This window comes from Triturus cristatus, chromosome 4_2 (assembly GCF_964204655.1).
Source record: "Triturus cristatus chromosome 4_2, aTriCri1.1, whole genome shotgun sequence".
Classification (NCBI taxonomy): Eukaryota; Metazoa; Chordata; class Amphibia; order Caudata; family Salamandridae; genus Triturus; species Triturus cristatus.
The window spans coordinates 231,674,394-231,701,147 of record NC_140586.1 but is presented as its reverse complement, the minus strand read 5'-3'; the positions used below and the strand labels follow the sequence as shown (position 1 = coordinate 231,701,147).

The following is a 26,754-nucleotide window of genomic DNA, read 5'->3' as shown; positions in this document are numbered from 1 at the left end:
AATTGAATTGTTGTCTAGTATCTTGAGCTTATGAGCACAATTTTGAAGCAATTTGCATCCCCAAATTGGATTGGAATTTTTTTGCATTTTTAAGTGTCATTCCACATCTGACATTCTCAAAAGGGAGATTTACACTTGCAAATCTAGTTATATAGCATTAGATATGTTAGTTGTGGTGAATACATCAACTCCAGCATATTTGTTTTGTTTGAACACCTTCCCGGGCACCAGGCTAGATTCATAAAATGTTAAGAACAATAGTTGATGGACAGAATGCAGAACAATGTCATACATTCACCCCAGTACAGAGATCTGGGCCTAAATCATCGTTTTTTTGCTCACCATGCCGTTCCAGTTTGAACCCAGCCATATGCAAATCAGCCTTGACCCTGTGCCTCATGGGAACAGTCCAGCCCGAACTGCCAAGCCAGGACCTCCCTGGACTGGAAACAAGCATCCTAGGACTAGTTTCGGGGTTTCTTTTTCATAAAATGTTACACAGCTTAAGAGTCAGATGCCGCTTTAAGATATTACAGTCTGAGTTTTGCAACTTTCTCTCGGAAATGCCTAACTCCCTATTGAAGGGTGCCAGTACGTTGATACCAGTTTCACCCTATCGAGGCTAGGGACTCCTAGGAAGACCCAAAGGAAATACAAACTCTAAACACAAATACATTTTATCTAGAGAGGAGTTGGGAGAGATTAAAGGAATCTGCAGGAACTCAAACATTCTTCACAGAGAACATTATTGAAGGTAAACAACTTGTCCTTCCAATGGACACTTGTTCCCACGGCACCAACACAGTAGGAGAAAGAACTCAAATTGTCACTACAAGATTAAAGAGTAACACTAGCCCGCCAAACTGAAACCGCTCTCTCCAATAAAGCAAGACATTAATGACTAGCCAATGAATGTACAGATGAGCAAAGTTACCACCTTACAAATTGTATGAACCGGTACCTCTCTTATAAAGACCAAAGTAGAAACAATGCCTGCATTGTTCCCCTTACAGTTGTTAACAGAGTGCTACCATCAAAGACCATCTTGATATTGCCTGCACTCTCTCCTCCCAACCTAGTCACTGGCATTGAAATCCAAGCAAATTTTCGTCGAACCTAAAGGACTGCAGCCTATGACAATAATTCACTCATACCCTCTGACATCCGCTCTGTATGGCCTCAGCACCTGCTTAGAACAATGAAGTGGATCAAATGAAGGCAAAATGATAACTTCTGGGATATGAAATTCTGCAGCAGCCTTAAGTAACAAAGAGGGCCGCGCCCTGGAAGCACTTCATCGTTTGAATTACTTGTAAAGTGAGGAGAGGACAGCAAAACCTACAGACTAACCCTTTTTGTCAAATTAAGGAGAAATGCGTCTTCAAAATATTTCAAAGAACACAAATGAAGTTGCTAAAAGGGTTCTGGCCCATTAAAAGAGGCAGTACCAAAATGAGATCCCAACCAGAAACATGAAAGGTAACCAGGATACTTGTTCTCTAAATCTTTCAGAAAGAGAACAACAATCGGGATTTAAAACAAGGAATCCCAAGTAGGAGAAAATAAAGAAGTTTAAATGGCAGCTAAATAACCTTTTACTGAATTCACAAGCAGACCTTTCTCAGCCAGGCTTTTTGTGTGTCACAGGAAGGTTGGCTACTGGCCCACTCCTGTAAAATTCTGCTGCCACAAGCTAGACCTAGAAGGTTGTGCTAAAATCCCGGTGCAATTGTTCCTGTATGTATGTGGATAGCCCATGTGATACATGCATCGTATGTTTTGGATTGAGCCATAGTGAAGCAGGCCATTTTGGCAACTCCTGACCCATTCATGTGCACATGCTGGCCATGAGGTTACTTTTGCAAGAAGTGTATTGCAGACAGTACTGAGGCTGGAGTGAGGGGACAGAGACAAAAGTGGGGAAAGAGGTGTTTGTCTTCCCCTTAGCAATTCAGGAGCATCCATTTTCTACAAAGAACTGCTGATTCGTTTTCCTGAGCACAGCACGAGTGTAGGGAGTGGCGGTCACCTCTGTGACAAAGTGAAAAGGGCCTTCACAAAAGGCCGGCATTTTGTCTCTCTTCCTGAGCAGTGTCCGCGGGGCTGTAGATAGCCAGCTGTGGAATGCCCTCTCCTCTTTGTGTCTTTGTTGTGAATGCTCAAGTCTGGAGATGACCCTGCTGTAGGATCATCACTAGACAAATGCAGAGTCTAGAAGACAGCTGAAAAGGACACATAAAAGGAGAACAAATCCGAACCACTTCTGAATGTGCAGCCTGAGACTGCACAACTCCAGCCTGCTGTATCTATATAACAGTAGGAGCTGTTGCCCCACCTCTTATTCCAGATATAAGTATTCTGACCAAGGAGGGTCTCCACAGAGTACCCATAGGCCTACTGTGCAACCAGAGCTGGTGTCAGTATGAAAGCGAGTTCTTGCAGAGTTGAGAGGGCATCAACAGAGTCGGATCTGAAGGAAGAACGGTCTCTCTGACCTGAAGGGGCAGAGCAAGTCAACCCTGCAGTAGGGCTGGACTGCCACCGAGGTCAACATCAGTTGACCCCAGAGCTGAGGGTTCATCCACCAGACTCTCCATATCAATACTGGTATGCTTTTGGTTCAGAGGCCGTCACCCTCAGGGCTGGCTTTAGAGCTGTTGGCGCCCACTGCGACAATAAGTTTTGGCGTCCCCCTCTTGCCACCAGATAAAAGTGCGCCTCATCTCTCCATAGCCCCTCTCTCGCATACATTTAATTTGTTTTAAAGCGCTGGTAAAGGCTGACTTAACTAATAAGAATGTAGTACTCCCCAAACAAATCAATACTTTTAATCAACATTAGGAATAGATAATGAAAGACGGGAGGGGCATATGGGGGGGGGGGGGGGGAAACAGGACATTCTAACCTATTTTATGCAGTTTGCATACAGCTCTTTGATGACAGTTCATAACAGTCACTGTTGTATGTCAGGATTGTATCTTATGAACTGCTGTAACAAAAGGATCTGTGACAAAAGCAGTAATCCACTCAGCTATCCACATAAAATACAGATCTGTGATCAGCACAGTATACATTATTTGCAGCAGGCATATTAACCCTCTGCGCTACTTTCTGGCGAGTCAAAACAGCCCCTAGACAAAACTCCGATCTCTCTCTAGCAGGAACATTAATCAAAAGAGCTATCTTGCCGTTTTTAATTCTGTCTGAATACTGGAAGCACAAGGAACTCTGCTGAAGGCGTTTTTACATCTAAAGTTATTGATAAACACAGCGCCTCCTCCCCAGGTCAGCATCCAGTGTGGCTGCACCAGTCGCACTGTCTTAAAGCCAGCCCTGGTCACCCTACCTGAAGCAGTAGATCTGTGACACTGCTGAAGTGTGCCCAAGCAGACTTCCCAACAAAACCTGCCTGCTGCTGGTCAGTGGCATTTTCCCAAAGCACCCGTGCGGCACTTGCCCACCTTGCCTATACAGCCTGTGGCACCTCCCAAGGGTGTCCAATCAGCCTGCCCAGCAGAAGAATGGACTGTTGCCAAACCTGGGATATATGCCCACTTGTGACAGCATGGACTTCAATTGGTTAGCCCAGGTCATTCGTCGAACCTGTGCCCTACTGGGCTGCGCGTCTATAATTGAGGCTGCTGAATCTTGGCATTTGTCCACTGTTTGCCTGAGTGGCTATGTGGCTTACCTAAGTACTGTCCGAAAATGCACCCAATCAGACTACACCCCTGCAGCAGAATTGTGAAGCAACTAGAAGCAGTCCAACTGTTGCCTTACAGACCGGTGAATGGAAGCAGACTGCAACACCACCTCGACCCCCTGAGAGGTCTGCCCAGCTGAGCTGCTTACTCACAAACCAGTCTAACTGTAGGACCACTGTGCCAACACCTGCGGCTCCCAAACTCCAGCCAACTCCAACCAGTTCTCATAAGATGGCTGCTGTTCTGAAGACAGCTGCGCTCCTGCCTGCCGCTGCCTCCAGACCCGCCGCGCCTGCTCTCGGTGTCGAAGTAGAGGGCCGGTGCGCCTGCAATGGGCACATTTTCCCCACACAGGGAGGAGAACATGGACTGCAGTACATACGGGCTTGGCCAAGGCTTACAGCGAAGACTCCCATTTAGTGTGAAACATAAAACTGAGAAATGCATAACTCTGTCGAGTCTCCAGGGGGTAGTGAAGCACTGCACCTGTGACCCACAGCAGAGTTACCGAAAAATGGAGAGAGGGAGCAGAGGGAGTATCCTTGCCTGTAGGGCAGTGGCCCTAAACCTGAGACTCCGATTACCCGAGGTCTAGTTTTATGTTTTAATCTCTTTTAAAGTCATTCCGTTCTAGAAAGAGGAGCACTGGGCCGGACAATCAAGTTATTATGCTTTTGGGTGTTTGTGGATTGCTGGGCCGTTTCTACCCCTTCACTATCCTCCCCGAGAAGCCGGTGGCTGCTCCCAATCGAGGTCATCGAGTCTCAAGTGCTAAAGAGGCTGTGATGGCAGAGTTCGCAGAGACATAGTAGGCCGGGCCCTGGTACATAAAAGGCGATGCCCCCCCTCCCGCCGCCAGCGCTCAGGCCCAGTAGCCCCTGCTCGTCATGTGGCCATGCCAAAATAGGGTCTGACATTAGCATTTAGGTGTTTTCCAATTTGACATACAATAGTCACTCCACACTAGCTACAGCATTAGTAAACATCACTTTATATTACAATGGTGATTATCACAAATAATAGGCATTTTATATGAACTCCCCAAATAAAATTGCATTTTGTGCCTTAATAATAGGCCACGTTTAGCAGTACAATCAATGCCGCCTATTTCATCCACATCAAAAGGAAGAAAGTGAGATGTTATTTTTATTGGCAGCAACACCATTTCCATCATGGAGTGATCTACATAGCAACAGAGGAGATACAGAAGTTACACGAGAAGGCATTAAACCTAGACGGATTAACTGTTTCGTCTGAAAAAATGGCTGCACTTTGTGGTACGCGGAGACAGACAGATCAACCAGCTATGTGACAGGTGGCATATCTACTGGGTACCAGAGGATAATGACATGCATTGCACATATTTAGACTTGTCGATTAACATTTGCACAGTGGTTAATTTGTGATATAAAAAGTGCTGGGGCTCTCCACAGCAGGCAGCGCTAACAGGAGAGATGTGCTGGTGCAAACTACCTCCTGACTGGATCCCCAGTGCGTATTATTCTGGAGAGGACTTGGCCTAATGACTAGAACTGCCGATTTCGGTGCTGAGGAACCGAGTTCGAGTCTCGGAGTGGTTCATCATCCTGTTATTCTGAGGAGAATCATGTGCCTTTAAAGAGTGTGTCTCTAATTGGTGCAATAAGCGTTGGTGCGGAGGATTAGGTGCCAGTGCTGAGCACCTGAAAAAAGCGGCGCAAATTAAGCACTGCATTTGCATCGTCCCAGTCTCAGGACATATTTCACTTTGATTTTCCACTTTTGGAAGAAGCGAACCGCCCGAATGTTGGGTGGTAGGGAGTTCCATTTGCAGGGGTCTTAGCAGGTAGGGAGCATTTGGAAGGTTTTGCCAGCAGACTGATGAAGTGATCCACTCTACTGAACCCCAAGGAATTTGAGTGCTTTAGCTAAAATAAATAATGGTATGAGTGAGTGAGGTTTAGAGGTGCTGTGTTTGTCATAAAGAACTCAGACTTCATTGAAAGGCTGAAGAGAAGCTCAAGGTTTCTGGTCCATAAGGTGAATTTCAAGGAAGAGGATGGACTTAGTATTGGGGATGCCAGGGTGGTGGAAAGAAAGCGAGGGACACCCGCTTTACAAGAGTTAAGCATTAGTGACTGTAATGCCATGTGTTATCGGATGGCTCTGAGGCAATGCAAATTGTGTGATTGGATGTAGAGTGTAAAGTTGGAAAGGAAAAAAAAAAAAAAAAAGAAACACGAAATTAGGAGAAATCGCCAAGTGAGCTAGTGCCAGGGTTGGATTGGGATTAGAAATCGGCCCAGACACGCTAAAAAAAAAAAAAAAAAAAAAAAAGGGAGGCGAGGCCCATATTTGCATTTTGCCTTTCCTCAAAACGCTGCTTCGGCAAAGTTTTATAAACACCTGAAAACAAGTGAGGTCACTTCTGCTCAGGCCCCCTGCCCCTCTCAATATGCTCACATTAATTTGCCAGCCCAGCGAGAGAAAGGGAGTGACACCTCTGCCCCTTGATAAAAGGGAGGTAATGGACGCCCATCTGCCTCCAGAAAGGCCACTCAGGGACCCACTGGGCCGCTGGCGACATCTGAAAACACCAGACAGCCCAACCCAGCCCCCTAGGCTGCCAAAAAAGCAGCCCACAGCTGGAACTTCGATACCGGCCCCTCAGCCATTGCCCAAGTGCCCGCCTTACCAGTCCGACTCTGGCTAGTGTACAGTGTTAACAGAGCGGGCAGGGGTTTAAGTGGGATGAAAAAACGGGGGGGGGGGGGATATCAAGGGGCGTGGCCAATGTAATTAGGGCGTGGCTTAAACACACATAAGCTAAAAATTTGTGCTTAGCATAGTGTGCCGCCCGACTGGTATTTTGCGGTTTCTGTCATTGCATCCAGATATACGATACAACAAGTAACATCATACCTACAAGAAGTCAGGACTATTAGCTTTGTCAATGGTTGTTAGTTGCAGAAGATAAATGAGCAGCTTGTATCTAACATTAAAAAAGCTTCCACTTAAAGCCCTGGCGACACCATGACAACGCTGCTGCTCCTGAGTTTCAAAAAGAGAAGGGAAATCCAGAGAGAAAAGGACTCTTAAAGGATTTCCCTTCCCCTACAACGCTCGAAAAAAAGCGGACCGCCTGTGCCAGGGCACAAAACAGAGCCAGATAGAGACCCGTTTCGAGGACTCCTTAAGAAAACTGCCGGTGCTCAGACCCGGTGAGACCCGGCCCACTTAAAGCCCTGGTCTAGGGAGTGCTTCCTCTAAGACTCCCAAACACTCCCATGTATTCTCTGCGGGGTAAATATTTTCCACGTAGAGCAAATCGTGAAGTGAAAAGCGCACGGGAACTGATTTTTTTTAAATAGATTAGGAGTTTAAACTTTCAGATTTTTGTGAATCTCCCCCAAAAGAGTAAACAAACAAAAATAGGAGCACGCTGCATACCGGGAACGATAACACCATGCAGTAAGGGCAAAGTCCGTAGAATCTCCACTTTCCACGAACTCGAAAGAGTTTGTTGAACAGAAAACCGTGCAAAGCAACACGACACTGACATCTAGTGGTCAAAGACTGCCCATTATTGAGGCTACAGCTGTCACCGCACAACTCTATACAAGTAAACATACATTTTTATTAACCTCTTCAGCGCGGCGCGGATTTCCGCGCCACGCGCGTCGAAGGGGTTAAGCAGCAGTAACGCGGTCTAAACAAACATTGAACAATATCAGTCGTTCGACTTCTGTACTCTGAAAAGCTGATCCCAAGCGTCAATAACGCACAGAGTTAGCACTGGAGTACCAGGTGTGGTTTCTTATTTACGCATACAGGAGAATCATACTACTGCATTACGTGTACTCGGTGTGAAATGTTTTTGTGGGGTAAAGGGCGGGATTTTTGCTCAGCCACTATGAACACGTGGCGGTAACCGGATTGTACTGCAGGATGCAAGTGTGTAGGCACTGTAGTGGTGCGCATGCGCAGCCCAGGGCTTATTCATCTATGGTGCAACGACCCCCTTCCAACGGTGTATTGGTAAATTTACTTGTGGTTAAGAAATTGAGGGGGCTGGACCAGTGCCCCTTGGTCGAGTGCGTCATTGCAATATTTTCTAACGGTCTATGACTGATAACAGTAACGCAAGTTAAGTTAAGGGGCAGCGGTTGCACGGGGTGGGAGTAAAGGTTGCGAGGGATCACAAAATGTAAACTTCCTTTGCACGCAGAACAAGCACCGTTGAGAGAGCAGAAGTTCATGTTTCACTTACTCACAAGCACACAACAGGTGATCACATGGGGAGCAGTAATGCAAGCTTCTCTCACCCAGAAATATAAAGCACAGGAAGCGGCACTTGTGCAATGTAACCAGCAGTAATTGCCCTCCAAGCCTCTTTACGCACTGAGCAGACACTGCAATAGCAGCAACAGCAGTGCTTTAAATGGTCCGGTACTCACCGGTACTGAGTACCGCAGTGGTCGAAGTGGGGGAAAAAAAGTAGGGGAACTGTGGGCGGAGCCTCAGGTGGCGGGAATATTCCGAGGATTGGGTCAGTGGGCGGAGTCAGGTGTAGCTAGAAAGAGCAAAACATCCCAATTTTTAGTATGTTTGGCATTTCACTGATGAGTTACAGCTTATAATGTTATTTAATGCAACCAATAGACACACGTTTATTTGAGGTTTAATAGATGAGTTATTGACATTAAAATACATTTACAATGTGGGATACGTCTTCAATCACAGAATGTCCCAAATACGCATATAGGTGGATTCATAAGCCATCTGTGTCCGTGCCATGCAGTTTCTTTCATTAGCACTTCTCCTCCCTTTTTCTAACCATTTCTGAACATAACATTTGGCTTTAGATTCGATGACAGGAAGCCCCACGTGTTGGGGAGCACTGTTGATGACATCATTCTGTGCCCCACGGTCAATGCAAAATTGTATTCATGTGTTTTTACATGCTTCACGCAACATGTCATGAAGAAAGCATTAGATGCCTCTTAGTTTCCTGTTATTGTATCTAGACCTAGCACTCTAAAACAACCCAGACCTGTTGGTTTTGCCGATGCTTTTAGCAGTATCAGATGAATGAGATACAACTATTTTATGAGTAGCTTGTGTAATTACCACTCAAGTTAGATAGCAATCAGAATTGCAAATGCATCAATTCTGAAATTATGAGACTCAAACATTGGTAGAGTCAAAAATAGGTAGTGGTCCTCAGATTATTTCAATCAGTTATGTTCTCCCCTACAGGCTACTATCCTCTGCAATCACTATTAGGCACCTTCCTCCTTTGTCTCTCCATGAGCGCTGTAGGTGTCTAGGAATACCACGCACCAGACTGCATGAGAGAAGTTCAAACATGAATGGCAAAATATCCTAGTTTGCAAATGTTTTCCACATAATTATAACTCTGCCGTGTTTCATAAGCTGATGGTTTTACCTAAAAAATTTTTGTATCTCAAATGGATCAAAACAACGTGACTTGTGTTGCTGTGAAGTGGAGGGCCCTTTACAAAGGTTGACTGGTCACGTTCTCAGGGCTGCGATTAATGAGGCAAAAGCTTTGCAGAGACTGTTAGTATGTGTAAAAATGTCAAAATAACAAAGTATCAGAAAATGTACCACATTAAGCTGCAGTCTTTCATTGCTGCATAATTTAGTCAACACTGCAACATAATTTTGCCCTCCATTACTGCGTAATTGCAGCGGCCCAAAAGCAGGCAGCACATGTTAAAAGTGCTTGCTGCTTGAAGCAAAGAGACACCGTGAAGTTTGAGAACTTAGGGACATATTTACAGGAATGGTGGTGCAACGCATCAAGCTACTTTGCTGTGCTGCGTCACAGGGAAAGGGCAGAAATGCACTGTCTTTATCCAATACGGTGCATTCCCGCCTTTTCCAAGTGTGCTGGTGCCGTTTCGTCAGCCTAGCGCCAACGCAGGCACCCTTCCACCATGGTGCAAGGGTACCTCCATTGCATGCAGCATTGTTTTTGTGCACAAAAGCAAACCTGAGAGGCTTTTTCTTCTTTGTATGAGTGCTGCACATATAGAAAGAGGAAAACAAGGAGAAATAAAGATTTTTCTCCTTGTTGTGCATACCCTTGGGGAGGCATAAGATTTTGAATCAGTCCCAGGTTTACAAGTCCTTGTAAATCTGGGAATGCATAAAAAAGTGAGAGTTGAGTGGGAACACCCACTGCAACGCCTCCCTTGTGCAGAGTAAGTCAAAGCAGCAATTTGCGCTGTGTTGCATTACTCCATATTTATGAAACCATTCAAAGCCATGCAAAGTGACTTTGCGTGGCTTCATAAATATGACTTGCAGATTTTTGACGTGCATTTACCACGTTCCGTGGTGCAAGCATGACGCAAGGCCCTTGTAAACATGCCCCTTAGTCTGGTGTGCATGCAAATCCTGCGTTGACAATCCCTGGTGAGTTGCATTAATACTGCTGGAACAAGGCCAATGGAGGCACCTATGTGTGAGGCGGACTGGCCTCAAGGGTCCTGTGCCCTTAGTGACAAAGTCACTGCTGTTCTAGGGTGTGCTGCTTCGTAGGCCTACCCGCAAGACTATAGGTGAACTTCAGTATGGATTGTGATGGACAGGCCTTCAAGGTTAACCCACACTGGCCACCGGTATGGTCCACTTGCTGGTGCTTAGAGACCAGGGCTTCTATGGTCTAGTATGGCCTAAGGTCTAGTAGGGGAATTTGCTCCCTCAGGAGAGTGGTCTGGTGGACTGGTCATGAAGCCCGATTCCCCAGTTCCAGATTTGGTAGCTCTGGTCGTAGTGCCACATCCTATCCTCCCTGAGCACCCTTCTGTCCCACTGAGAGACACTTGCACTGCCTTCAGCTACAACCCAATTCTGCCCCATTATAAACACCTGGCTGTGACTCAATTCAAATTACGCACTGCCTGAAAAAAGTAACAACATCCTGGAAAAAGCAAACACTCATAGGCACAGGAAGATTATGTAAAGCGTGCAAAATAAGCAGGAACGACATGGCTACTTTAGTTTTTACACTCCTTGTTTAGAAATCAATGAGTGCTTTTTGCCTCAAACGTTGAGGACATGAAAACAGGGCTCAGAAGATTAAGGGATTCTTGAGGAAAATCTGATCTGACTCACAGAAACCCACAGGGCTCCTCCACATTCATGTCAGCCAGCAAGCTGCTCAAACATCGACATTATGTATTCAAGTGTCCTGCTACTTATACCTTTTGAACTGTCTGGCTTGCTAACTCTCCTACCCACAAAAAACTTGAAAGAGCTCTTGAGGGTAAAAGGCAAAATTATATTTTCATTTGGGAAGTGAAGGATACATCCAACTTTATTTTTTGTGGTGACACAATCGTACATTAGTTAGGCTGTAATGCATTGCTAAAACAAAATCACAAACCTAAGAGGTCCCAAAGGCAAGACCTATTGGCTTTGCCAATGCTTGTTTAGATATCTCATTTGTTAAATGGGGCACTTTTAATTTGGTGCCAGACAGGGGCAAACTGGGAACCCAAAGCAGCCCTGGCAAATTTGTGTCCATTCCCTGCACAGTGGGATGCATGCGAACGCAGCAAGCAAGCCTGATGACTGCAAAAGGGACACGGGGAGAGGGTGTTCTCTCCCCTAGAAAATTTTGGAAAAAATTACATAAATGGTGCATTCTACAACACATTGTATTATGTATTCCATTGTATTAGCTGTTAGAGAACAGTAAATGATGACCTTACGGTGCACCAGGATACGACAATCTTGTTGGGGCCCTTCAAGGATTCCCTCACTATCACCCTCCAACAGCGCCCCTCATCTCTCCACTGCCCCTCGCTCACATGTTTTTAAATTGTTTTATAGTGCCTCTCATACCAGTGAGGGACTTGGAGCACTTTACATCATGCACACATACAGAGACAATTAGTCATACGTGTGTAAATCAATGGTTAGAAAATGTTTACAACACAAAAAGGGCTACAAGGTGTTAGGATTCACATGCCATCAATTCTGGTTGGCATTTTTTTAAGATCTGGAACACAACCCGAGGGTTCAAAATGTAACACAGTAGTTGGATTTTCTAATAAGAATGTATTTCTTCCCAAACAAACCAATTTTAGCAGTATTAGGATAATGAATGACTGGGGAAAAAACATAACTTCCAAACCCTCACCATACAGTTTGCATGCAGCTCTCTGTGACAAAAGCAGTAACCCACTGAGCTTTGCCCATTAAATACAGTTCTGTGATTTCTATGGTACAGGTTCTTTGCAGCAGGCATTTGAACCCTCTACGCTACAATGGATGGGTCAAAACTGGCAATAGACAATACTCCAATCTCTCTCCAACAGGAAGATCAACCACCAGAGATATAAATCTTGACTCTTTTATTGTTGCCTGAAATCTGCTGGGCTTACAAGGAATCCTGCAGTGATTTTTGCGTTTTTGAGAGTGTGAAGTGAGTCATTGTGCTGGACAGCCCTGCGGGTTTTGTTACTGGGGTCGATTTTGCAGCCTCCAGTAATAAAACCAGATGCCCAGTACACCAGACCGGCCTTGGAGCCAGGGCTTATTTGTTTTCACAGTCAGACCCTGGATGGGGTTCACAAGGGGCTCTGGTGCTCGGGTGTCACAGAAATGGACACCTCGGGCTGCTTTTATGTTATATCCTTAGAAAAGGGTAAACAGTATTTTCAAAAAGACCACATCCCTGAACATAGACACAGAACCGGCTTTAGTGCTGGTGGCGCCCTGTGCGACAATGTTTGTTGGCGCCCCCCCAATGACCACCTCCACCACGGATTCTCTCACTAGCACCTTTTAACAGTGACCAAGTCACCATAACCACACACTCTCAGATGCATTGAATTAGTTATATAGCGCCACTCATACCAGTGTAGGGTGTCCGAGCACTTTGCATCACACACACATTACACAGAGACAATCAATCATACGTGTGTAAATCAGTGTATAGGAAATGTTACATAAGCCAAAGGACTGAAAGTGTAGGAGTCACATGTCATCCATACTGGTAGGCAGTATAGTTCAAGAGTGGTTGGTGTGGAGAAGCACAAACGCAGAGTCGAAAAAGAAACAGCATAGTTGGGAGTTTTCTTTAATAATAAGAATCGATTTCTAGCCAAATTAACCCTTTTTGCAACATTAATCAATGTTCTAATAATGTATACTTTGCAGTGTGTATGCAGTTCTGGGGTGAAAGTTAATAGCTCACTATTCTATATTAGGACTTTAAGTTATAAGTTGCAAGTAACAAAAGGTTGTCTCTTTTGAAGGCAGTAATCTGCTGATCTGTTTACATCATATGCACTCTGTAATCTACTTGTTACACGTTCTTTGCAGCAGGCATATTAACCCTCTGCACTAACTTCACCTAAATCAAAACCTCAACTTTACAAAACACTGATCTCTCTCCAGGAAGATAATTAATCACACGAGTTTTCTTGACATTTATGTGAGGCCTGGTAATTGCTGGCAGACGCTGCAGCAGGTGCTTCAAAACCTTAATAAACTTTCAAACACGGCGCCCCCAGGAAGCCAGCACCCGGTGCGGTGGCACCGGTCGCACCGCCTTAAAGCCGGCCCTGCATAGACAGAGAAGCAGTACACATTTTATAAAATATAATACGGAAATCAGCAGATAAGACATTAAACATTTTCCACATTTATTTTAAAACGCACCAAGGTTTGAGCACAGTCTGCGATGATTTCCACATGAAGTCCTCTTCCTTTCCGTGTGGTATTATCAGTCTGGGTGAGCTGGAAAATAAAGGGCAGATGAGGCCAAGGGCGGGGCCGCCAATGCGTCCTAATGTGCCCATTGTATTGGTCACAGTGGGGGCATGTGGGTGGCCTCCTCACTAAATCAGGTGTAAATCACTGCACAGCCGGGCCCATCAGAGGTAGCCGTGTTTTTGTGCCGTTTGATTGCTCCTCCAGTGCACCAGGCTCCTACAGTGTTGCTGGGCAGGTCCCTGCCCACAGATACGGTGGGGAAGGGGGAGGGGTCCTGGCAACTGCAGAGGCCTTCCTCGCTATGCAGCACACCGGCCTGGATGATCCTTTAGGTTTTTTTTTTTTAAACTCAGAGCATTTCTGCCGTCCCGGGACGCATTTTTGAAAGAAGAAGTAGGGAAACGGACTTTGTTAAATTAAATAAGTAGGGGCACGCCGTGCCCCTCCGTTCCCTCCCACTTCGACCACTGGAGTACCGGCACTTTTTCATTTTCTCGCATGGAGTACCGCAGTGGTCGAAGTGGAGGAAAAAAGTAGGGGGAACTGTGGGTGGAGAATCAGGGGGCGGTAATAACCAGGTTTGGATCAGTGGGGGGAGTCAGGGGTGTGGCTAGAAATAGCAAAACATACCAATTTTTAGTACGTTTGGCATTTCTTTGATCAGTTACGAATTACTACGTTATTTAAATCAAACAACGGATAAAACATGTTTGAGGTTTAATATAGAAGTTGTTTACATTAAAATACATTTACAATGTGGGACATGTTTCCAATCCCAGAATGTCCCAAATACGCTTATAAGTGGAATCACAAGCCATTTGTCTCCGAGCCATGCAGTTTCTTTCATCAGCACTTCTCCTCCCTTTTTCTAACTATTCCTGAACATAAAATGACAGTAAAAGGCAAAATTATATTTTCATTCGGAAAGTGAACAAAAAGCAGTAACCCACTGAGCTATGCACATTAACTATTGCTCTGTGATATGCATGGTACACGTTCTTTGCAGCAGGCGTATTAACCCTCTGCGCTACCTTAGATGAGTCAAAATAGCCATTAGACAAAACTCCCCTTCCATCTCTCTCCAGCAGGTACATTGATCACCAGCATCATCTTGGCACTTTTATTGCTGCCCGAAACCTGCTGAATATACAAAGAACTTTCTAGTGTTTTTAAAACTCCTGCACTGCTACAAAACTTTCCCCCTACCATTCCAGGCGCCCTGGGAAATGCCCCATACCTGGAACAGCCAGTAAAGCCTTTTTCAGTGCAATACTACAGATATGTATGCTTATTTGATATAAACGTCACGGATCACTGTTAGTGTAAGACATGGATTCTTCCTGAATATACTTTGAATTGGGTTCCTGCCTGAATGATACACATGAGCAGTTTGGTACACAAAAGAAGGCCTCTGGATAGACCTCGGAGGTAAGCACATTAATGTTATTAAGGACCCTCAGAGGACCACTTACCTTTTCGACCTTCCTGTACGATTCCTGCCTGTGCTTCACTATGCGTAAACTTTTTGGCAGATGTTTTAAAGTTTGCGCCCTTACCATAAACTTTCTAACAAGCAATATCATGTTTTTTTAAAGTTCTAGACAATTTTGTAATTTTTTTAGGGCCATGTCATACAGAATAGAAGTAAAGGCAGAATGCAATCATGTGTTCTACAGTCCTGTGACTGAGTTGAAGAGAAGCTGTATTGTGCAGAGATGGGTTTGGGTCCAGGCCGGAGTAACTTTCAGTCAAACCCTTGCTGAGGCAGAGGTCCCTGTGTTGTGCCAGAGGCTAAGCTCTCCTCTCGCTGGTTCACATACACGCTTGCCATAAGTGGATTGGAAGCTGCGTGACACAGCCGGGGCTTTATCAAGGCAGAGGATCACCCAGCTCTTCAGGGTAGGAGCCGTGTGTCCTGCCTCTTCATGGCCTTTCTACTAGTCCCAGGTTCGGCGACACTGTCAAATTCAGGCGCGCAACACCCATTGGGCTCACCGGGCTTCAGCCCCCCCCCCCCGTCGTGTGTGACAGCCCGGCTGAGACAGCCTCGCGGGCTGGCGTCCGTCGCACCAGAGTACTTCACGGGTCTTTAAAAGACCATTAACTCGTTAATGAGGCTTTTGTTGTGTTTTCACCCCTTCTTACAGCCCTTCTGCCTATGGCTGGAAGACTTAGCCCCCCCCCGAAATCTTTTTCAGCCCCCCCCCCCCCCCCCCCGAAATTTGGCTCTAGTTGCCTGCCTGGTCAAATTCCACATCTCGTGTTATTCACCGTGCTTCCAGTTTAGGGTGCACAGGTACCCCGATCAGTGTAGTCAGTTTGTTAAAATAAACTAGTTTGTGTGCCCTCCCTGCACCACAGCATCCTCTACACAGCGGATCTTACACTCCTTGTTCTGGAATCCACTGATAATCAAGGGCCGATATTGCATTGTCAAAAATCTGCTCTGCTCTGTTGTCACTCGCTGAGACAACACCGGGAGTAAGCTTTGCTTTCAATTCTGCCGCAAGTTGCAAACACGGCAATATATTTACTATTTAAGGCTTTACCGAGGATTTGTAACTAACGCCCCGTTCTGGGTGGCGCACCTCATGACCTGATCGAAATCTTGATCGGTCCTGGTTTCCCTACCTCTGCTGTTCGGCACTCTCTTTGAAGAACCAGCTCTAGAGGCAGATCTAGATACAAGCACCAATGACTTTTTTACTCTCGGAGAGGAACACTCCCTCATGGTCCTTTTGATGGGGAGTTGACTCCCACGCCAAACTCTAAGGGATTTCCATTCTCCTTCACATTTACTAAGGCACCTACCAGTTTTTATAGATGCCCTGACAAGATGCCCCACTCTCACTCCATCCAGGCATGGAGGAGTTAGTTTCCTTACGACTTGGTTGTCTAAACGCCCCCCCCCCCCCTTTTCATCCTCAAGACGACCCACCGTGATGTGCCCATGAAACAGACATTTCATTTTGGGTCGAAACATCGATGTGCCATCTCTCATGTCCGATAACTATGTAACCATAGATAGTTGAAGGCTCAGGTTACCACTATTTATTCACTTGGACAGAGATCTAGATTTACTGGCCATCAATCAGTGCTATCCATGTATTAGTGTTTTCATTTCCTGTTTCCATTGTCTCACCACATTCACTTCATGTCACAACAGTCACCATTCAACCACTTTTTTTCTTGTATTGTATGACAGCCCACTCTTTATGAATAGGATTTGATAAATATGCATACACATATATATATATATATATATATACACACAAACATACATGCATATATACACACACGCACAGAATATATACATTTCTTTTACCAAAAAGTGGTGTAGTGTTTAAATAAAACAAAAAAATCATGTTTTTTGCTGAATGATTATACTATGATTGCTTGTCTAAAGTAATTATTCGCTACACAACAGAACTACACTGTAGACTATATCTGCTCTGTTGTGTCACCAGTTAATTCACAGTTGTCTTGTGTTCGAACACCCTCTTGTGCACAGCACTCTGAGACTTGCTTGTGCGGAGTTTGCGTTTTATAAAACAATAAATTGATCTTTGGCGTGACATCACGGCGTTCAAGAGCCATCATTTGCACTGGCTCATAGAAGTACAAGTCATCTGCTGGCCGCTTCAGGGCACTGCACGGGGATAGGAGAGGGCTGTATGGAGTTGGTGGCAGGAATGAGCTTTATGCCGGACTGCGCCACTTTTAAGCACTGATGGAGAGGAGGAGAATTAATTGTAGGTATGTGACAGAGAACATAAGCGAAGAGGGGTGATGGGGAATCGGAAGGGAACACTGCTTCTATGCATGCCACCCGTCACTATTCAGGGCTCCATTCACACATAGGAAAGGCTCTTAATTGAGACTGTGAGGCCATCCAGACCTCTGAGAACTGAGTGGGTAACAGCGGATGCCAGAGGGAGTCAATATAACGTGCAAGAGTGTTCCTTTAGGGGCTGGGGGTGGGTCTCAATGGACCGCCTCAGCGTGCTCAGCCACAAGCGGCTCTTAAAATGAAGCTAACATTAGGCAGGTGGCTTTGTCTCTCGTCTGCCTTCCTCACACCCCGTCCTATAATTGTCCATATTTTAAGGGTAATCACCCGTTTCATGTGGAGTTTCAACTTGCGCTTCCAAGTATTGTAAACAATATAGGTTACTGTTACTCTGTGAAATTATATATAATTTACCATCTTCTGAAGGATCGAGGTCTGTTAGCCTTTCTGTGATTCCGCCTAATGGCCTGTAGATCTCAGTGGTGAGTGTTTAACTCATGGAACCACCCTGCTGAATATGGGCACCTGCAACCACCGGCTCAAATTAAGCACTGGCTGCAGGCTTCATCATGAACGGAGTCAGAACAGCATAGTCACTTTACTGGCTGTCTTGAGCGCAGAGGCTCAGGTGCGAAACACTATGGACCAGGCCTCGTGATCTGCACAAGTGGCATGTTATTTTGTCAGGATGCTGGAATGTTTTGTACCAATATTTGGACCCTCCGACTAGTAAAAGAAAAAAAAAAAAAAGCTACACCCCTGTGCCCCTCTCTACCTGAGTAAGGAGGTGGAGTGGAGTTGGCCTAACGGCTAGAGCGGTCGACCTCGAATCTGGGTTCGAGTCTTGGCAGTGACGCTGAACATCCTGTGATTCTGGGCAAATCACTTAATCTCCCAGTGCTTAACAAACTGAATGTGTTCTTATGTAATGCAACTGGTGCTATGTAAAGCGCTCAGATACCCGATTTGGGTCAAGTTAGCGCTATATATAAAACTCTGTAAAAAAAAAAAAAAAATGCACTCTTACGTATCTGTGCAACCGTTGTGGTAGGGTGTGCCACTTGTTTAAAAAACAGAACACAGACAAAGCAGTGGTACACAAACAGCTGATATGACATTCCACATTTTCCAGTTATTTAAAAAAATGAAAAAGCACTGGGTATTCTTTCATTTTCCCAACTTACTTGATGTGTTTTTTAAGAGCATGCAGTTCAGAGGCAGTCCAGGCTCCTCTTGCAAGCCCCAGTGCAGAGAAAAGAGCAGCGCTTTAAAGGAGGGGTGGGGGCCACTTGGCAGGCACGCAGAACAATTTCCAGGAGAGGCTGCTGGGGCTGGGTCAGCTGTGGGTACATCGACCAGTGGAGGGCCTCTTCTACAGCAGCTGCCGTCCTCCTATTTTCCAGTTCTGGCTGGGTGGAGAGCAGATTTACAGAAAGCCACAAATTCTTCACTTTTGCCCTTTTCTTCTTTTCCAGGTGGCGTCTGTCAGTTTGTGTGAGCCCGAAGATAAAGGACAGAGGAGGTAAAGGGTGGGGCCCCCAAAGCATCCTGATGTGACCATTGTAATGGTTACAGTGGGGGCAGGCAGGTAGCGTCCTCACTAAATGAGGTGCGAATCACAGCAGCAGCATGGCCATCAGAGGTATCCGGTTTCGCGCTAACCTAAGACTGATGGCCCTTTCAGTGTTGTGTTGCTTGCAGGCCCCTGTCCCCAGATACAGAGAGGAAGGGGGTGGGGGGAGGCCGTGGGCACTGCAGAGGCCTTTCACGAATTGCACCACAGGCTGAATGAAAAAGTAATAATTTTCAAGTAGGACTATTCCTGCTGTCCTGGGACGCTTTTTTAAAACAAAGAAGTAGGGGAACGAACTGAAATAATTTTTAAAAGTAGGGGCGTGCCGTGCCCTTCCGATCCCGCCCACTTCTACCACTGGAGTACCAGCACTTTTCCTTGAATAAGGAGAGTACCGGTACTCACGAGGGCCTGGCTTTGATGCAGGTGGCACTCCATCATCAATCACCTTGTAGCTCTCTTGCGCCCGGGGAGGTTTTTCGATATTTGCAGATTAGACACGCCCTTTTCACAAATTCTGGACCTAACTTCCTTACCAGACTCCTCCCCTTTAGAGGACCGCTTGCTCTCAGAACCTCTCTTGACCAAGGCTACCTCCTGCACCTACCGCAAACTATGTAACAACCTACCTGACTCCTTTCAGAATCTGCGTGATCGCTAGCAGGAGAACATGGGACCAATAGATGACGAGGACTGGCAGTCAGCTTTAATGTCCCCCAGGGAGACTGCAATCAACTACTGCTTTCACCTCATACAACTAAAAATTCTACATGGGTCCTTCCTTCCTGGGGTGCTACTGGTCAAAATAGGCAGTAGTGCAGATGCATTGTGCCTCAGAGGCTGCCGCCAAGAAAGCACCTTTCACCATACCTTGTGAGACTGTACCGAAATAGGTCCTCTGTGGGATAATGCAACCAACAAAATGCAAGACACATTGGGTAAACAGACACAATTAACACCAAGGTTGGGGATCCTAAACATATGGGAGGCCACAGATCTGACAGAACTAGAGCAACAATGGGTCGCACTGGGGTACCTGCTGGTAAAACTGGCAATAGCGAGGCTTTAGGGATCCAATAGATGGCCCTTAACAGTTGGCTGGGTGGCGGAGATTGATGGATGCATGATAGCGGAGAAGGAGGTCTACAAACTGAGGGGCTGCCCCAAGAAATGGGGTGGCTGGAATGCCTATAGAGGGGAAATTTGTACCTCACCAACAGTAGATATGGCAATGCAGAGACAACCAGAACTATAGCCTCCCACAGTAATGAATGTACACAATCAAGGAGTATTGTTAAATTGTATTTCGCTGCAATGGCAAAGTGATATTGTGTTGAAATGACTGTTTTCAACTTCAATAAAAATAGTTTTATAAAAAAAAAAAAAAAAAAGTCACCTTGTACCTCGGCAGCACCTTCCACTCTTAATCACAATAGAAGCCTGGCCTGGGCTCCTACAAGAGAACAGCTGCTCTTGTCACCATTACACAGTGATCTGCATGTACTGCTTTGGAAGCCATCAGAGCAGAGGTTTGGCCGCAGGGAGGTTCGTTTAGCCTTTGTTTTTACACGGCGGGGCAGAGAGGTGGCTACTAAACCTAATGGGCGAGGGTGTTCAGGGTAACAGTGCTAGAATGACGCTTCTGTAGCAGAAAGTGCTATTTGTAAACTGCTGCCTTTAGACCTTTTAACACAAATTCGCCTGTACATCTATCACAAGACAAGATGTTGAACACTATGGAAAGGTCAAATACTTGATATTGTGCATCTTCAAAACACATAGAATCATTTTTTCCAGTTACTAATGCCTGTGGTGGGCAGAGAACAAAAAGAGTGTGATGAATTGCTAGCTTTTTTTCAGCTAAGCATTTATTAATCGTATGAAACCGGAAGCCAGTGTCTTTCTCTTAAGTAAGATTGGGGCACCATAAGTAGTAATAAAGTGGATAACTCTGGTGGTTAATGCGCTTGCTAGAAAGATCTGTGTGCATTCTAAGGTCCAACTCACCATAAAATTGCATAGAGGGTCATTGTGCCTGCTGGAAAGCATAGCATGCAACATATAGTTCAGAGATTTGTTTTTTTATGTAGATGGCTCATTTGGATACTGTTTTTGTTGCATAGATCCTGGTCTTCCCTGTAGGTCACAAGTTAACATCCTTGGCATATATCTTAGTGAATTATGCCCCTGCAGCAAGGACCTGCATGCAACAACAAGGATATAGATATATATATATATATATATATATATATATATATATATATATATATATAATAACAACACCTTACTGTTTTTTTCTCAATCTTTACATTTTTTAAGGTTGCTAAAAAGGGGTTACTTTGGGTAGTAATAAACACTTATTAGTAAGTGCTATATAAATGGTTGTTACTGTAAAAAAGCTAATGGACAGATACATCTGATATTCTAAATGCATGCATATTTCTTGCATACAACCCTTAGAAAAGTAAAAATGTAGCCCCGCCCCTTGTTCCGCCTTTAGCACCACCCTTATGCCCGCCCCAAGCGCCACCCCCAGTTTATCCCTCCTTTTGATGAGTACCTGCACTTATTTTTGTCCATTTGAAGCACTGAGCAACAGTGCAAGCGTCGTCCACAATAGGTGTCATAAAGGAATCTGTAAAACAAGCGTCCCTTGCATACAAGGAAATGACACGCACAGGCATCAGTAGTGCAAGCGTCTCCCCTTGTAGAAGTGCAAGATCACGTGCACTTATGTACATGCATACACAGTACAACCCACTCAACTAGCATGCTTCTCACACACGGAACAGAGGTCACTTGCAATCTTCCCACACTGCATGGTCAACAGCAGTGTAAGCCTCGGAAAAGATACAGACATACCAATGGGGAAAAGTGCAAGGGTCCTACGCCCCATAAAATGCAGATATAGGTATAACCAGGGCTTTAAGTGGGATGAAAAAACTGGGGGGGGTCTTTCAAAGGGGCGTGGCCAATGTAATTAAGGGCATGGCTTAAAACACATAATCAAAAATCTGTGCTTAGCCTAGTGTCCTGCTCGACTTGTATTTTGCCGTTTGTCATATGATACAACAAGTAACGTCATTCCTACAACACGTCAGGACTATTGGCTTTGTCAATCGTTAGTTGCATAAGATAATTAAGCAGCAACTGACTTGTGTATAATATTGAAAAAGCTTCCACCTAAAGCCCTGGTGACACCAGGACAATGTTGCTGCTCCTTCGTTTAAAAAAGAGAAGGGAAATCCAGAGAGAAAATGACTCTTTAAAGGATTTCATTCCCCTACAACGCTCACAAAGGATTGATGTCATACCGTAACTTCTACACTAGTGAGAAGTGAGCAGTGTGAGCACGCGCACATGGATGTGCCTGCTGTCACTGCAGTACGAAAAAGCGGACCGCCTGTGCCAGGACACAAAACAGAGCCCCATAGAGACCCGTTTCAAGGCCTCCTTTAAAAAACTGCAGGTGCTCAGCACTGGTGAGACCCGGCCCACTTAAAGCCCATAACACAGGGAACGGTGCAAGAGTCCTATGCCACGCAAAACGCAGCCAGCAGAAGTGCACGCTTCCTTCACACTCACACACACACAATTGGACAGGTGCAGTGCAGGGTTCTCACATGCCCATAGATGCATGGAGCACGCAACAGAAGTGCAAGGTACACAGCAAGGAATAGGACAGTCATAAGCAGGGCAAGCGTCCCGTAAACAAAGCACACCCTCCGCAGTGGTCATGCTGGGTTTCCAAAAAGTGGGAACGCAGCACACCCTGTTGGGAAGAGTCAAAAGCAGCTGCACTCACAATGGTGTGGGTACTGTTAGCAGCCATTCAAGCATAGCAGTGGCAGCCATCTTTTTTAGATGCAAGGATGTGTGATGGATCCAGCTACTCTTAGCTGAGGGTCTGTTTCTTGAAAGAGGTTTGAAAGCACCACTGCACCAACATTTAACAAGGGAGTGAGATCTGTACGTTTCAGGTCTTTCGTGGTACCCCACAGCACACAGTAGAGAAGTACATCAAATCTGCAGAACTGAGATATTTATGTCAGGTAGTCACTAGCAGTGAAGAGGTTTGGAGTAGAAAGAGCTTTATTCATAAATAGAACAGAGACATTACACAAAGGGAAGTAGAGGGTCCGGTACCTGTTGAACGCATCCTTCACTGACATCTAAGGCAGGGGTGTTTGTAACTAGTAAAGCATGCCAACTTAAGAGTTCTAATGCTGAAATATGTGAAATCATACCATGAGAAAACTGAAAGAAAAGTGTAATGGGGTTAGACCGAATACAGAAATACCTAGGGCTACAACGGGAGGGAATCAAATAAAGGGACAGAGAAACAAATGGACAGACCTGAAACGTGGACAAGAGAAACACAGAAGGTGAGGGATGAGGGAGAAAGAAAAGGGTGACAGGGAGGAAGTGGAGGCAGGAAGTTGCAGAACAAATTTAAGGTAAATGCAGTGGATATTCAAACAGGAAGCAGGGTATAGAGGGGGGTGGCTGGAGACAAACTAGTCTGGATGCAGTTACAATCTATCTGTTGCTTGTCCATTACTCATGTCACCAGAACAGGGACGCAAACAAAATGGGAGCACTGCCTTCTAAGCGAGTTCAGCAAATGGAACTGTGCAAGCAATTTCTGGCATTGTAGGGTTCTAAAGGGTCCTACAACAGGCATTTCTGGCCAAAGCAAGTCCACCAGCATTGGACCACGGTGTAGGACGATCCTCCAGCATGAAAATGTAGAGTATGGGACCACTGACAATGGAACGCAGTCCTCAAGAATTCTGCACAGACCCATGGTCTAGGGAGGTCCTTCGGCATGGGCAGCATACTCGTCCTCCTTCTTATGCACCATCACCTCTTCTGTGTGCACCTCCAAGTCAGGTTCTCCCTCTACGTCAACGTCATCATTCTGAGAAACAAGCAAAAAGGAGATAATTAGCAGGTATTTAGCGGACGAGGTACTGAAGAGGGGCAGGCCCTTAGACTAGTGTAGTTCTCTAGTGCCAGTAGAGTGCTAAGAGACTGGTGACTACACGCGTGTGGAGGCAGAAAGAGTGGGAACGCCGTGTATGCCCTCCAGAGGGTACTTAGAAAGGAATTAGCATACCACCAGTCATTTTTGGATTTAAAGCAAGCAGTGAAGTGATACATCCCGTACATTTATTTACGGGTTGAACTTGGTTCTGAATGCCGGGCATCTGGACTTTGTACATCAAGTTTGTTTCCTCACCATTGTCCTGAGGAGGCCAAGATGTAAATGAAGGCAGAAACGCGTCGACAGTTTGACAATAGGAGTCCAACTGTAATTGACAAAACTTTCTACGACTGAAAGCACATTTTGAACTAAGGTCTTTAGAGGGGTGATAACCTTGTGTGCATATACAAGACTACCTCACAGTGTATTGCCTTTATTTAATATGCGAACACTGTTCAATTTTCTATTAAGTGGGTAGAAGGAACTTATAAATTGTGTTGTGATTATATATATATATATATATATATATATATATATATATACACACATATATATACACACACACACTTCCACATTTGTCCAAAACAAGGCACACTCACATTGGATATTAACTTTGCAACCAACCAGAATCTGCGTGAACCTTCAGTTTTAATCATTTGCCCAACGTGTTTCAAATATTCCATATCCTTGTTCACGGGCTGACGACACATGGAGAAATCAATTTCAGGGACTCTCTCTAAATACCCAAAAAGATTTTACAATTCAGCTCAGGTGAGCGACTGATAGTTCGTAATGCAGCATGGGATAAGTAGTCCATCACGTATCGCCAATATTAATAATCCATAATGCAACGACAACCTTGATAAGTTGTGAAGGCACACAGAATACAAGGTAGGTTAAATCCGCAATCCAATGTCCTGACGGGCTCCATATTCAAAGGGCCCCAGGTCCGCTCACAAAGTCCCGGCTGAGGTTTACCCCCACTTTTTGCTGGTGTTTCACTGTTTTTCGACTTTAGTCTGGCTGGGACCCAGCCTAGCTGCTTCCTCTCTAAATTGATTGCATGTACTTTAGGTACACTTCAGATTGGATTCTGGGGTACCCTTGTGAGTCCCTAGTATATGGTATACTGTGTACCCAGGGCATAGGTACCCCAGAGGCCTACCAGGGGCTGAAGCATGTATTGTGCCACCCCTGCAAAGCCATTCAAAATGACACCACAGGTCCGCTACTGTAGCCTGGGTAAGGTGGTGCATGCACCCCTTACTGAGGTATAGGTTCACTATACCTCACCTATCACTGCACATAGTAACGTATCAGTAACCCAAACAGCAGGCCTTATCAACCCTGAAGGCAGAGTGCTTGGTTATATGTGGGAGGGTGCCCAGACATGAGCTGAGCCCCTCTGCAGGCTTCAGAATCTCCTCTCCGGGGTTGTCAGTGGTGCAGCCTGACCATATACTCTTAAGTGCATTATATCTTAAACGGTTAATGCTAACTTTGGACTGACTGCACAGAAACATGTCGTGTTTGGTGTCAAACACCTTGGAATCATACTCCCACATCAGTTCTTGATGTGAGGATATGATCCCACCCTTCTAGAGGGAGAGACATGGATGTACTGGTATACCCGTAGAAATCTAACAGGGCCCTGGCATCACAAAATGGATGCTGCAGCCACAGACACGATTCTGGCCTCCTGCTGCTGACCAAAACTCTGGCAGGGGAGGCCTGGACAATAGGTTTCCTGTCACAGGGAGGTGTAACCACCTCCCAGACATGATGATGTGTATTGGGGCTGGGACTAGTGAGGTAGCGCCTCGAAGCCCGGCTGCTGGTCCTGGGGGAGCGTGTGTGGGACCGTCTTTGAGATATCCTTGTTCAGACGCTTTCACGTCATCTGCAGGTTCACTAGTGAGGGAGCGCCTCGAAGCCCGGCTGCTGGTCCTGGGGGAGGGCGCGTGAGACTTTCCGTGAGAGATGCTTCAGACGCTGCACGTCATCTGCTGGTTCACTGGAGTTCCGGGAAGGCAGACGCCAGCTACACCCGACACTGGAACACAAACGGTGTGTCAGGAACTGTGAGGAAGGTGGTTTCCTTACCTGTCACCTGTGTAGACTGAAGAGGGAGCTTCGGACTGCGAGTACGCTGGAGCTGCTCTTCCTTCGATCAACTCCTCGCGGAACCCGCTTCGCGGGTCCCGCTTCGCCTCTGGGTCTTTGTTTAGCGCTGCTGGAAGTGCGCTGTGACTGTGAGTTCTAACTTCAGACAGAGCCTCTGTGGCGGTGGTGTGGGCAGGGCTGCGAGCGTGGTCAGGCGAGGACTTCAAGTCCCAGGAGCGCCTGACCCTCGGCATCACCAGCAGCTGACCCGCTCTCCCTGCTGGCTCCTCCCCCGCCTCAGCGCGGCTATAACCCTCCCTTGTGATACCGCAACGCGGGAGCGCGCGGGAGCGCGCCGGGAGAAGCCCGGGACAAGGGCGGGACCGTCTGAGGCCGTCAGAGGCTGCAGAAGGCTGGGCTGGGCCCCCTCCCTTGGTTCTCCGGTATTAAACCTGTGTGACACTGCTTTTATAAATTGTATTGTCTTTTAGGATTTTGAGTTGTTTTATTCTACAATTGTTTTAATTGATTCTTACTCCCCGTTTAATATAGCCTCATGACGGCTAAAAAACTACGCTCTGGGCGAGTGATTGTGGGGAGATCAGGGTCTAAAACCAAATCTAACCCCCTTCGGAACAAAATTGCAACTTCCATGCAATTGAAAGGTCAATGTCAGCTTTTCAATTTTTGGGACAAAGGGAAAGATAAACCCACTGATCTGCAGCCCCCGAATGAAATCCCAGGGTCTAACGATTCGGTGCCTGTTAATGGGGTCATTGATGTTTCCTCTAGCTTAAGCATGGTTGCCAGTCAATCTTTGCCTATTTTAGTTAGTCCCGAAGTACTAAGGGGCTCGCCTTCG

General features: G+C 45.8%; 1 protein-coding gene across 1 annotated transcript in view; it reads right to left on the bottom strand.

Moving 5' to 3' along the window:
• Positions 1 to 22,879: 22,879 nt before the first annotated feature.
• KCTD17 (potassium channel tetramerization domain containing 17) overlaps positions 22,880 to 26,754 on the bottom strand; it is a 39,286-nt gene continuing 35,411 nt past the window's right edge. The window contains exon 6 of the mRNA XM_085601344.1: positions 22,880 to 23,723. Within this exon, the coding sequence (XP_085457470.1) occupies positions 23,613 to 23,723 (111 nt within the window). The 3' untranslated portion in view covers positions 22,880 to 23,612. The remainder of the gene's footprint in view (positions 23,724 to 26,754) is intronic.